The sequence below is a fragment of the Abramis brama genome, assembly GCF_963993115.1.
Source record: "Abramis brama genome assembly, chromosome: 10".
NCBI lineage: Eukaryota > Metazoa > Chordata > Actinopteri > Cypriniformes > Leuciscidae > Abramis > Abramis brama.
Window position 1 is genome coordinate 35,320,210 of NC_139972.1, and position 12,846 is coordinate 35,333,055.

A 12,846-nucleotide genomic window follows, 5' to 3' on the forward strand; every position below is an offset into this window, starting at 1 on the left:
CAAACACAGTTGAGACAAAGCGTGTTAATGCTTAAATATTTTAAATTGCACAGTGCTGAGATTCAAGATTCAAGATTCAAGATTTTATTTGTCACATACACAATTATACAGAGTACAAACAGCAGTGAAATGTAAGTCAGGTCCACTCCAAAGACAGTGCAATTATATAGAATACAAAAAAAATGAATATACATAAATATTAAGAAAAATAAAAGTAGAAAAAATAAAAGAATAAAATAAAATAAAGGATATATATATATAAATGTGCAGGTCAAGAGTAACAAGTAACAAAAAGGAAATGTGCCATAACTATTTTGTTGAATATTAGAGTGAAGATTGGTACAGAACATCAAGGAGATGACTTGTTTTATGATGACATCAGAAGTATCTGTTACGTGAGAAAACAAAGTGCCTCATCTTATAGCTCTAAAAAAATCATTTCAGAAAATTAAGTTTTATAATAAATAAAAAAAACACTGCAAAACCAAGTAGCTTTTTAAAATGTCATATTCTCCTTTAATTGCTTATGGAAAATTGGCAATTTTTGACCGTTGTAACAAGCACAAAATGTTTTTGCGAATTTCTGGCAAATTTAAGCCATAAATAAGAGGATTGAGAATAGGAGGAATAATCAGAAATTCCACTGAAAAAAATATACCCACAATCTTGTATTTGTCTGAATCATACCGACTTAGAGCAATGTCACAAAATGATGCTATAGAGTAGTTCAGAAAGCTTATAATGTGAGGAAGACATGTTTGTAATGCTTTGCCCCTAAATTCTTTGGAGCTTTTGTGACAAATGATCAAAATTCGGACATAAGTATATAAAATGAAGAAGGCAGGGAGAAAAACTGTTGTTGTTGAGACAAAAAATCCAAGTATATTGTTACTCAAAGTGGAAGTCCCACAAGAGAGCCGAACCACAGACCAGTTGGAACAGTACAGTCGAGCTATGTCAGTCCCACACAAAGGCAACCTGGCTGAGAAGAAAATAACAAGACCCATAGAAAATGCTGCATAAAGTGATGCTATTGCCATGTACAATGCTGTTACTTTTGAGGTCATAATTTGATGATATTTTAAAGGGTTGCATATGGCAACATATCTGTCATATGCCATCAGAGTTAATATTGTATATTCAGATATTGCAAAAGAATAAATTGTAAAAATCTGAACAAAACATGCTGGCCTAGAAATGGTATTTGTATCAGAAAGAAGATCAACCATTATCCTAGGGAAAAAACCAGCTGACCCATAGAGATCATTTACAGACAAGCAAAATATCAGGATGTACATTGGCTCATGAAGGGATCTCTCTTTAAACACCACAAACAAAATGATGGCATTAAATAATATAATTGCTAAATAAACTGTAAGTGTCAAAATTAGGATGAAATATTTAATATGAACAAACTCCTTGAACAAAGTAAAGTAAAAATATGAAGGCATGGTTACATTTTCCATTTGCTGGTCAAAACAATGAAATTGCCACATAAATAAATGTATAGATTCAGTTGATGTCTGTTATTTGAAGAAAAAAACATCCAATAGTTTTTGATGAACTCTGTTCAGTCTAGTCTATACATTTTGTTTTAAAGTAAAAATCAAGAGAGATGGTCATAATAGTGAAGGACAAAGTGAGGAGAACTAGTTGTTGCCTTTGGTCTGAGGCAACTGCTAAATTTGCTGTTAGCGGTTAATATAACACCATCTGGGGCACATATACCAACAGAACACATGGGAATTTACCTCATTAGTTTAGCTATTTGTTGAGTAAAAAAACAAAAATGGTGGCAATAGGTAATGGTTGTATAAAAATCTGGCATAAAACACAAGACTTAAATTGTAAGTTCGCTGATTTTCAACCCGCTTTGAATTGTTACAGTGTTTCTAGTATATGTAAATTAACAATGATGTGTTAATCAAATCCCAATCTCTCTCAAAAAAGATATTGGGATTTGTTTTTTTTTTGTCAGCATGAACAGTGGGATTGACAGAGGGTTAAACAAATTAACAAAACCGTTATTGTTGTACTTTGTAGTACTTATAATAAGGGTAGTACTTTGTCTACTCTTTAAACAGCATTATGATACAAATTAAACACTTCAACAGCCTTCTCACCTGTACTCATCAGTGTTTAGCTTAAGGGGGTTGGGAAGAAGATGTTCCTTGTTCCTCTTCTTTGCAAATTAACTCATGAAATGGCAGTTTCTTATAGTTTTTTCCCCTCCATTTGGCCTAAAACCCTGTTCCTAGTCATCCACTTTGAAATGGAGACTACGAGTCATCGTGACGAGGCAAAAACAACAAGTGCTCAAAATACGAAGTTCAAGCATTGTTCAGAGTAGCATAAGCCCGATAAGCGAGGATTTAAAGGAAAAGGAAAGAATTATTATTATTATTATTTTATGAGGTTAAGTGCTCACGGAAGAGATGGGTTTTCAGCTGTCTTTTGAATGTTGTCAGGGATTCTGCATTCCGGATGAGGGTGGGGAGAGCATTCCACCAGCATGGAACCGTGAATGAGAATGTTCTGGAAAGTGATTTTGTGGCTTTCTGTGATGGAACCACGAGACGTCGCTCATTGACTGATCATAGGCTTCTGGTAGGAATGTAGACTCATAGGACTGAGTGAAAGTCTGTGATAGATCTGTAAGCAAGCGTCAATACCTTGAACTTGATGCGAGCAGCGAGTGGTAGCCAGTGCAGAGAGATGAACAGAGGAGTGACGTTGGGCCCTTTTTGGCTCGTTGAAAACAAGACAAGCTGCAGAATTCTGAATCATTTATAGAGGTTTAGTTGCACATGATGGAAGTCCAGCCAGAAGAGCATTGCAGTAGTCAAGCCTAGAAATGACCAGGGCCTGGACGAGAAGTTGTATTGCATGCTCAGTTAGGAAAGGCCTGATCTTCCTGATGTTGTGCAGTGCAAACCTGCATGATTGAGCTGTCTTTGAAATGTGATCTGTGAAGGTCAGCTGGTCATCAAATGTTACTCCAAGATTTGTGACCGACCTTGATGGGGTGATTGATGATGAATCTAGCTGGATAGTGAAGTAGTGTTGTAGAGATGGATTGGCAGGGAGGACGAGAAGCTCAGTCTTTGCCAGGTTGAGCTGCAGGTGATGTTCCTTCATTCATGTCGAGATGTCCGCCAGACATCTTGAGATCCGTGCAGCTACTGTGGGATCATCTGGTTGAAATGAGAGGAAGAGCTGTGTGTCATCAGCATAGCAGTGGTAGGAGAAACCATGTGCCTGTATGACGTGTCCCAGTGATGTGGTGTAGATGGAGAAGAGGAGGGGTCCAAGAACTGAACCCTGAGGAACCCCTGTGGTCAGCTGATGTGCTTTGGATACCTCGCCTCTCCATGCAACCCTGAAGGACCTACCTGTAAGATAGAACTCAAACCAGTGGAGGGAAGTTCCTGTGATGCCCAGTGATGAGAGGGTGGACAGAAGGATCTGATGATTCACATTTGGAAGCAGCTTTTGTGATCCGTAGGGCTTCTGTGACCGACAGTAATGCAGTCTCAGTTGAATGCCCTTTCTTGAAGCCGGATTGGTTGGCATCCAGGTGGTTGTTCAGAGACAAGAAGGATGTTGCTTGGTTGAAAACAGCTCTTTCAAGTGTTTTCGCAATGAATGGTAGGAGAGAGATAGGTCTGTAATTCTCTACAAATGATGTGTTTAGTGTTGTTTTTTTAAGCAGTGGAGTTACCTGAGCCTACTTGAATGCAGTAGGGAAAGTGCCAGTATGGAGGGATGAGTTGATGATGTGTGTGAGTGCTGGTAGAAGTGTGGGAGAGATGGCTTGTAGAAGGTGTGAGGGGATAGGGTCTAGAGGACAGGAGGGAGGATGACTGGAGAGGAGAAGTTTAGATACTTCTTCCTTGGTTAGCGGCGAGAAGGAGGAGAGAGGGTTATTGGCTGTGGAAGGGGTCGGTCTGGGTTCCTGTGTGTGTGGAGCTGAGAACTGACTGCTGATGTTGTTTTGTTGGTGAAGAAGTTAGCAAAAACGTCAGCAGTTAAAGAGGAGGCGGGTGGTGGTGGAGGTGGACAGAGGAGAGAGTTGAATGTCTTGAAGAGTGATCGTGTGTTAGAGGAGCTGTTGATCTTGTTGTGGAAATATGAAGATTTTGCAGCATGAACATCCACAGAAAAGGAAGAGAGGAGAGATTTATACATACTCAGGTCAGATGTGTCTTTTGATTTGCGCCATTTCCTCTCCGCTGCCCTGAGTTCGGTCCGGTGTTCACAAAGAACCTCAGATAACCAGGGGTTAGAGGGAGTAGCGCGTGCAGGCCTGGAAGAGAGAGGGCAGATATTAGCTGTGTCCCAAAGTGAAGGCTGCGTCCTTCGAAGGCCGTATTTGAAGGCCGGATGGCCGTATTTGAAGGCCGATTGCGTCACAGCGGCGCGACGAAGGACGTCCCAATTCAAAGGCTGCATCCTTGGAAGGTCGCATTTGAAGGCCGATTGCGTCACCGTGGCTCGATGAAGGCTGTCCTAATTCAATTCTGCATCCTCCAAAGGCCATGTTCGAAGGACGGTTGCGTCATCGCGCCGCGACAAAGGCTACCCTGATTCAAAAGCGACGCCAAATGCGCCCTTCGTTTCCCCGTGAAAAGAAGGATACATAAATGGACACTTAGCGGCCTATCCTACCCCATAAGTCATTGTGCGCCGTTGACGACAGGCCGGCGGCCGAGACTAGAGATCGGTGGTGGACAGCAAATTCACATTTAAATGTAAGTAGCCTATTATGTTTTCATTTACTCAAATAGATAGCGAAACCACAGTTAAAGTTTATTATAAACTTCATCTTTACTCCTTCGTCATCATTGCATGGCTTCATTTGTCAGGTAGTTTTAGGCAAAACTTGTGGTAATAAAGTTATTAGTTTAACGACCTATTTGTAATATTTGCACTTGTCTATCTCACTTGTGTATTATAAGAAATATCACTCACCCTAAAGCCTAAAACAACCAACCCCCAAATTTGGTTTTTAATGTTGGTCTAAATTGGTCTTGATGTGTCATATTTTGCAGTGTTAACAATGCACTTAAGATTGCACCCCTGTGTTAAGTACCCTTTTCTGCTTTTTTAGAACAATTCAGGGAAAAATGGGTCTGGGGAATGTAACTCCCATACAGGCACAAAATAATATATATTTTATATATATATATATTATTTTGTGCCTGTATGGGAGTTACATTCCCCAGACCCATTTTTATATGGGTATATAATTTTATATATATATAAGAAAATGAATACACACATCTTTGCTGAAATGTATTGTGCTGTTGTATTGTGCTGTTGTTGTTAACAAGCCATGGTTAATTTGCTCTGCCTTAGATTACACGTGTCCTGGGACAGGAGAGGGTGTGAGTGGGAAACCCACTGCTGAAACTTGGCCCTGGTTTGTCCTCATGGATGAGGTGTTGGGACAGAGGCGTTGCACCACCCCCCTGTCCTCATTGCCTCAATCCCAGAGGACAGACCAGGGCCGAGTTCAGCAGTGTGTGACCAAGAAGAGGAGGAGGCAGGACCAGCACCAGCACCAGCACCACGAAGAAGGCGAGACAGAGAGGATGAGTTTTTGGACTTGATTAGAGAAGACATGGGACTGCAGAGGCGAGGAGAGCAATGGAGAGTAGGGAGAGGATGGACAGGCTGTTTTCTCTTCTTGAAAGAATTATTGAGAAATATATATATTCTTGTTTAACTTTTTTTTCACCTATATTTTTTAAAAGGAAAAAAAAATCTGTACATTTATTTATTTTTATGCAACTTTAAATGTGTAAATAAAAGAGAATTCATTGCTCTGGACATTGTTTATTTTTGTAATGATAGTCATAATTTCTACATGAAACAAATTCTTCTATACCTTTTTTTCCCCCAACTATTTACAACATACGTTAAACATATCAAATTCAACATAAACATTTAAATTTACAGTACATAAAATAAGAAAAATGATGTAGAGTTTTATTGAGCTGAGTGGGAGACCCTGGTGTGCTGCTGGACTGGGATGGGCTCCACTATAGAAACCCTGGTAAGGCCTCCTGCTGGTGGGACATCATCTGGGATGCTCTCCAGAGTGTTTGACTGCATATTTTCACTATCCACTAAGTTGTCTACCAACAGGTTTGCAGGGCTGTCTCATGGAATAAATATTGAGATACTTTATTACACTAAAGTACTTTTAATAACCACTAATACCACATTGGCGAAAAACTACTAGTCATATATTTTAAACCTTAGTTAAGCAATTTTTTTATTATTTTTTTTCGTTATCTTGCATACTCTAATGTACTTAAGGTATCAAGAGTAAAAGTAAAGGAATTCTGCATTTCTATTACTGCATGTTGCATTTTACTTCAGAATATTTTCAAGGTTGATACATTTAAACTATATACTTTTGTGTAGTTTAATGTAAAACAATGCATCATGTTGTAAAATAACAGTTTTGTAGTGTTGCTGTCCCATGTGGGAAAATTACTTTGAGTAGGCTATTAACGAAGTATGTAGTTCCTTACATACCACCACTGGTTATTTTGAAAATTAAATTAACAAAATGTAGGCCTATTGTCACAATATTAACAAATTGTTGCTAACTACAGCTCCGTCCCATTTCAAAGGGCGCATCTGAAGCGCTCGGACCGGTCTAGCCTACGGAGGATTGTTCTTATCGCCTAGCAACAGTGACTGACAGCTGCCGATGACGAGCGGGAGTAACATTCGCACTGGACTTTTTATATTCAACTGGGTTTTATATTCAAATGGGGTTAAAAACCTGTGTAAATATATTTACCATGGTCCATTTATGTGCATAATAAAAAGAATACACTAGCCTACAAAATCGCATCAAGGTAAGATATAGGCTAAATGAACATTTGAATCTTCGGCTAAGCCGAAAGTATGACCTGAAACATCCTTAATACCATGTCCTCCAGTAAAATATAAAACATAAAAATGACAATAGCCAGTTCTGGCTCCATAGCATATCAAATGAATTGTCAGGATGGCAGCATACTCTCGCACCGTTGCTTGGCGCCTGGAGCGGTAATCGGGAACACCTGGCTGCGCAATTAGGAAATCCTACGGAGGCTACATGGTGCGTCCTTCGGAGGACGCATAGGCTGCATCCTTGAAGTCTTCAGTCCTTCGAAGGATGCAGCCTTCACATTGGGACACAGCTACAGTCTAGAGAAGAAGTTAGAGTGGAGCATAAGGTATCCGTTGCGGTTTTCACATCCAGAGATGAGAATTGTGAGGGTGAGGGAAGAGAGGATGACAGAGCAGAGGAAAGATGGGCAGGAGAAAAACTCATAACTCGTGTTTCACAGGATTGTTCCAAGTACAATTATGTACCAGCTGAGCTACAGAGCAAGCTTAGTATGTCACAAAAGTCAAACATATAGTGCTGGTTTTGTGATGCAATTTCCTAAATGTATTCGTTGACAAATCATGCACTATGGTAAAAAGTGTTAAGAGGTCATAATTTTATATTTTGCAAGGAGCCATGTGAAAATTAGTCTTTATCAATACATAATCTGCACCTGCATGTAATCATAATTTTCTATGAAAAGGATTAAAAGTGCTTGCTGTTTTTTTTTTTTTTTTTTCTCTAGTATTAATTTCTGTTGGAAACTGCAGTGATATGTATGTATCGGTACATATTTTGCATTTTGCATAAAAGTTGCCACAGTTACGTTTTTCCAACGAGCCTGTGTTGTTTTTCCGTTGCGGTGTTCTCTCTGTATTTACTGTAATGCTCTTATAGGTGGATGCCCTGCACGCATAATAAACAAACTACAGCTGATCCAAAATGCAGCAGCTAGAGTTCTTACTAGAACCAGGAAGTATGACCATATTAGCCCGGTTCTGTCAACACTGCACTGGCTCCCTATTAAACATCGTATACATTTTTAAATATTGCTGATTACTTACAAAGCACTAAATGGTTTAGCTCCCCAGTACTTGAGCGAGCCCTTAACGCATTATAGGCCTTCTCGTCTATTGTGATCTCAAAATTCTGGCCAGTTGATAATACCTAGAATATCAAAATCGACTGCTGGCGGTAGATCCTTTTCGTTTTTACACCTAAACTCTGGAACAGTCTCCCTAACATTGTCCGGGAAGCAGACAAACTCTGTCAGTTTAAATCTAGACTAAAAACACATCTCTTTAACCTGGTATACACATAGAAAATTCTACATTCCTATTATTCAAATCAGTTAAATGATTATTAGGCTGCATAAATTAGGTCAGCCGGAACCGGGAACACTTCCTATAACAACTAATGTAGTCATTACATCATCAGAAGAATGGCATCTACGCTAATGTTAGTCTTTCTGCTTATTCCGAGGTTTACTGTAATCAGCTGGATCCAGGCCGTATCCAGATCAGATGGTGGACCAATGCCTAGACACGACCACAACGCATGATGTATTCAGCCGGATCCAGGCTGTATCCAGATAAGATGGAGGACCTGTGCCTAGACATGACCACAACGCATCCCTGAAGTGTCACCAGAGGTTGTGTCAATTAGACTCCCCCCTGTGAAGGCCTCATCGGCACTTGATCCACAACAAACCCGTCCATACCGGCGTGATGACTCCGATCTTAAACCAGATGGAACTGGATAATATTCTGATTGTTCCAATCCAATCTGTCTTCTGACCTATAATGCTGCCTGGATCATAATCATACACTGTTCGTTCGTTGGCCAGAGGAGAACTGGCCCCCCGACTGAGCCTGGTTTCTCCCAAGGTTTTTTTCTCCATCCTGCCACCTGATGGAGTTTTGGTTCCTTGCCACTGTCACCTTTTTTCACCTTTGTTGGCATTGGCTTTTGGCTTGCTTAGTTGGGGACATTAAATTTAACATTTAATTTAATATTCAACAATAATATTGATCTGCCTGCATTGACACCATTATATGAGAACTGAACTGAGCTGGACAATGACATCACGGTTTTCTCCAGAGCAGTTATATATATATAAATTAACTAAATTAATACATTTTCTTTATTAATATTTTTTTTTTAACAAAATGAAACATCACTGAACTTACTTAAGATGGACTGTGACACTATCTTTTTCTGGAAACAAACTTTGTTGCATTTTCCTGTTATCTAATCTGTAAAACTGCTTTGAAATAATCTGCATTGTAAAAAGTGCTATATAAATAAATGTGACTTGACTTGACTTCATGGACTTTTAGTTTGATTTTCATTATTTCCTGTTGTCTTTGTTCAAGTTTCCTGCCACTTGTTTGTTACCATCAATATTAATTTAATCATCACAGCTGTTCGTATTTGAGTTCGTTATCATTGTATACTTAAGTTTGTCTCGGTTACTAATGTAAACTTGGTTCCCTTAGAGAAGGGAACAAGTATTGTGTAAGTAGCTTACGCTATGGGAAAAACTCCTTTTCTCGAGAATATTGAAGCCAAATTTTTAAAACGCAGTGCAGCTGCACAGCGAACCTATGGCGAGGCGGCTCATGCGCGCGAAACATTCAGGCCGCTTCGTGCCCATCAGAGCCCACCGGAATGGCCGTGGCTTATAGCTATATAAGCCCCCATTTTCGCCGTAGAATCAGGTTTAAATCGACTGAAGCGATCCCCTGATCTAAGCGCAGTAGCACGGCGGGTTACGCAATACTCGTTCCCTTCTCTCAGGGAACCTAGGTTACGTTAGTAACCGAGACGTTCCCTTTCGAGAGGTCTCTCGTATTGCGTAAGTAGCTCACGCTATGGGAACCCCTTTCAAAATGTCGTGTGTGCTTAAAACTTCGCCCCATACCATAGCCTAGGGCAGAGCGCCCGAGGCCCATAGAAGAGTAAAGTTATGAGTCCTAATATAGGCCAGATTAGTGACGAGCCTCATATTGGGAACCAAGGAATGGGCCTTAAAAAGGGCCAAGCCCCTTGTAACAAGGTTAAATGTTGTGGGAAGAAGGAGGCGGGAACCGGCGAACATTCAAACACATTTTAATGATACAAATAAACAAAATCCAAAACGAAAGTAAAAGAGAGCAGCCCCTCACGGACGACTGCTGTCACAATAAAACAAAACAACACAAGTTCATGCCTGTCCTCTCTCGATCTCCACTGTCATCGCTCCCCCTTTATGCTTCCGCTCCTCCGTGAGAGATACGAGACCGGTGCGTCGCGCAGGTGTCGCTCATCAGTAATCACGCCACCGGCCTCGTGTCGGTCTCTCACGGCCCTCGGCCTCGTCCTGCTCGCCACACCCCTTATTTATAATGTATAACAGTGGTTCTCAACCTTTTTTGGGCCAGCGCCCCCTATCCAATATCCAGGTCCCTGAACGCCCCCCACCCCCAAACTAAGGAGCGAGCATGAACGAGTGAGAGTTAACAGATGAAATAAGTGCAAAATTGTCTTTTATTAATACAACTGAACTATACTCCACAGTGATTCATTAAAAAAACAAGCTATAAACTCCACTGGTGTAGCAATACCAGTGTTTCTCACAGGAGTTTTGGTAAATCTGTGGTGGGTGGACCTCTGGCCTTCTAGGGGGGTTCGGGGGCATGCCCCCCGTAAGAAAATTTTGTGCTAGTTTGTGTTAAATTCATTAATCTGGTGCACTTTGAGAGTTCAAAATTAAAAGCTCCAACCCATATTGAGTGTGCAGATTAAACAAAGAAAAACTCAATCCTCTTTTAGTTGTGTCTGTCTACATAATAATAGTTATAATATTAATCCCATGACAGTAATAGCCATATATTGTAAAACAAATACACTGAAAAATAAAGGACGGTCATTAAAGCGATAATGTTTGCACTTATAGGTTTTATTACGCATTTAGGAGAGTATTGCAAGAAGCTGCTTACATTAACCTTACTTTCGAAAAATAAATAAATACAATCATGATTTTTCATGAAAAATTATGTTAGATACAGTGAGGAAAATAAGTATTTGAACACCCGGCTATTTTGCAAGTTCTCCCACTTGGAAATCATGGAGGGGTCTGAAATTGTCATCGTAGGTGCATGTCCACTGTGAGAGACATAATCAAAAAAAAAAAAAAATCCAGAAATCACAATATATGATTTTTTAACTATTTATTTGTATGATACAGCTGCAAATAAGTATTTGAACACCTGTCTATCAGCTAGAATTCTGACCCTCAAAGACCTGTTAGTCTGCCTTTAAAATGTCCACCTCCACTCCATTTATTATCCTAAATTAGATGCACCTGTTTGAGGTCGTTAGCTGCATAAAGACACCTGTCCACCCCATACAATCAGCAAGAATCCAACCACTAACATGGCCAAGACCAAAGAGCTGTCCAAAGACACTAGAGACAAAATTGTACACCTCCACAAGGCTGGAAAGGGCTACGGGGAAATTGCCAAGCAGCTTGGTGAAAAAAGGTCCACTGTTGGAGCAATCATTAGAAAATGGAAGAAGCTAAACATGACTGTCAATCTCCCTCGGACTGGGGCTCCATGCAAGATCTCACCTCGTGGGGTCTCAATGATCCTAAGAAAGGTGAGAAATCAGCCCAGAACTACACGGGAGGAGCTGGTCAATGACCTGAAAAGAGCTGGGACCACCGTTTCCAAGGTTACTGTTGGTAATACACTAAGACGTCATGGTTTGAAATCATGCATGGCACGGAAGGTTCCCCTGCTTAAACCAGCACATGTCAAGGCCCGTCTTAAGTTTGCCAATGACCATTTGGATGATCCAGAGGAGTCATGGGAGAAAGTCATGTGGTCAGATGAGACCAAAATAGAACTTTTTGGTCATAATTCCACTAAACGTGTTTGGAGGAAGAAGAATGATGAGTACCATCCCAAGAACACCATCCCTACTGTGAAGCATGGGGGTGGTAGCATCATGCTTTGGGGGTGTTTTTCTGCACATGGGACAGGGTGACTGCACTGTATTAAGGAGAGGATGACCGGGGCCATGCATTGCGAGATTTTGGGGAACAACCTCCTTCCCTCAGTTAGAGCATTGAAGATGGGTCAAGGCTGGGTCTTCCAACATGACAATGACCTGAAGCACACAGCCAGGATAACCAAGGAGTGGCTCTGTAAGAAGCATATCAAGGTTCTGGCGTGGCCTAGCCAGTCTCCAGACCTAAACCCAATAGAGAATCTTTGGAGGGAGCTCAAACTCCGTGTTTCTCAGCGACAGCCCAGAAACCTGACTGATCTAGAGAAGATCTGTGTGGAGGAGTGGGCCAAAATCCCTCCTGCAGTGTGTGCAAACCTGGTGAAAAACTACAGGAAACGTTTGACCTCTGTAATTGCAAACAAAGGCTACTGTACCAAATATTAACATTGATTTTCTCAGGTGTTCAAATACTTATTTGCAGCTGTATCATACAAATAAATAGTTAAAAAATCATACATTGTGATTTCCGGATTTATTTTTTTTAGATTATGTCTCTCACAGTGGACATGCACCTACGATGACAATTTCAGACCCCTCCATGATTTCTAAGTGGGAGAACTTGCAAAATATCAGGGTGTTCAAATACTTATTTTCCTCACTGTATATACCTAAAATACCTTGGTATCAGCTTGTTTTCATCAATGGTATAATTAATACAATTACAATTAATTTGGTTTGTCGTGATTAATTTGTGTTCATAATCAGTAAAAAAAAAATCTTCTAACAAGAATAAACACATATGAACAACTAAATTATTATTGTATTATTAATTATTTTTATATCTTGAAACTACCCAAGGCAAGCAGCGTTTCCGCTCAGATGTGATGGCGGAATGAATACATTACCAAAATGTGATTGCAGAATATATTTAAATTATCCATCAAATTGTCATTTTCTCC

At 40.2% G+C, this 12,846-nt stretch overlaps 1 protein-coding gene across 1 annotated transcript; it reads right to left on the bottom strand.

Moving 5' to 3' along the window:
• Positions 1-524: 524 nt before the first annotated feature.
• Positions 525-1,466, bottom strand: or64a1 (odorant receptor, family 64, subfamily A, member 1; the record flags this gene model as incomplete). Its single annotated transcript, XM_084125667.1, has 1 exon — positions 525-1,466. One exon carries the CDS (start codon positions 1,464-1,466, stop codon positions 525-527), a length of 942 nt encoding a protein of 313 aa, XP_083981793.1.
• Positions 1,467-12,846: the final 11,380 nt, after the last annotated feature.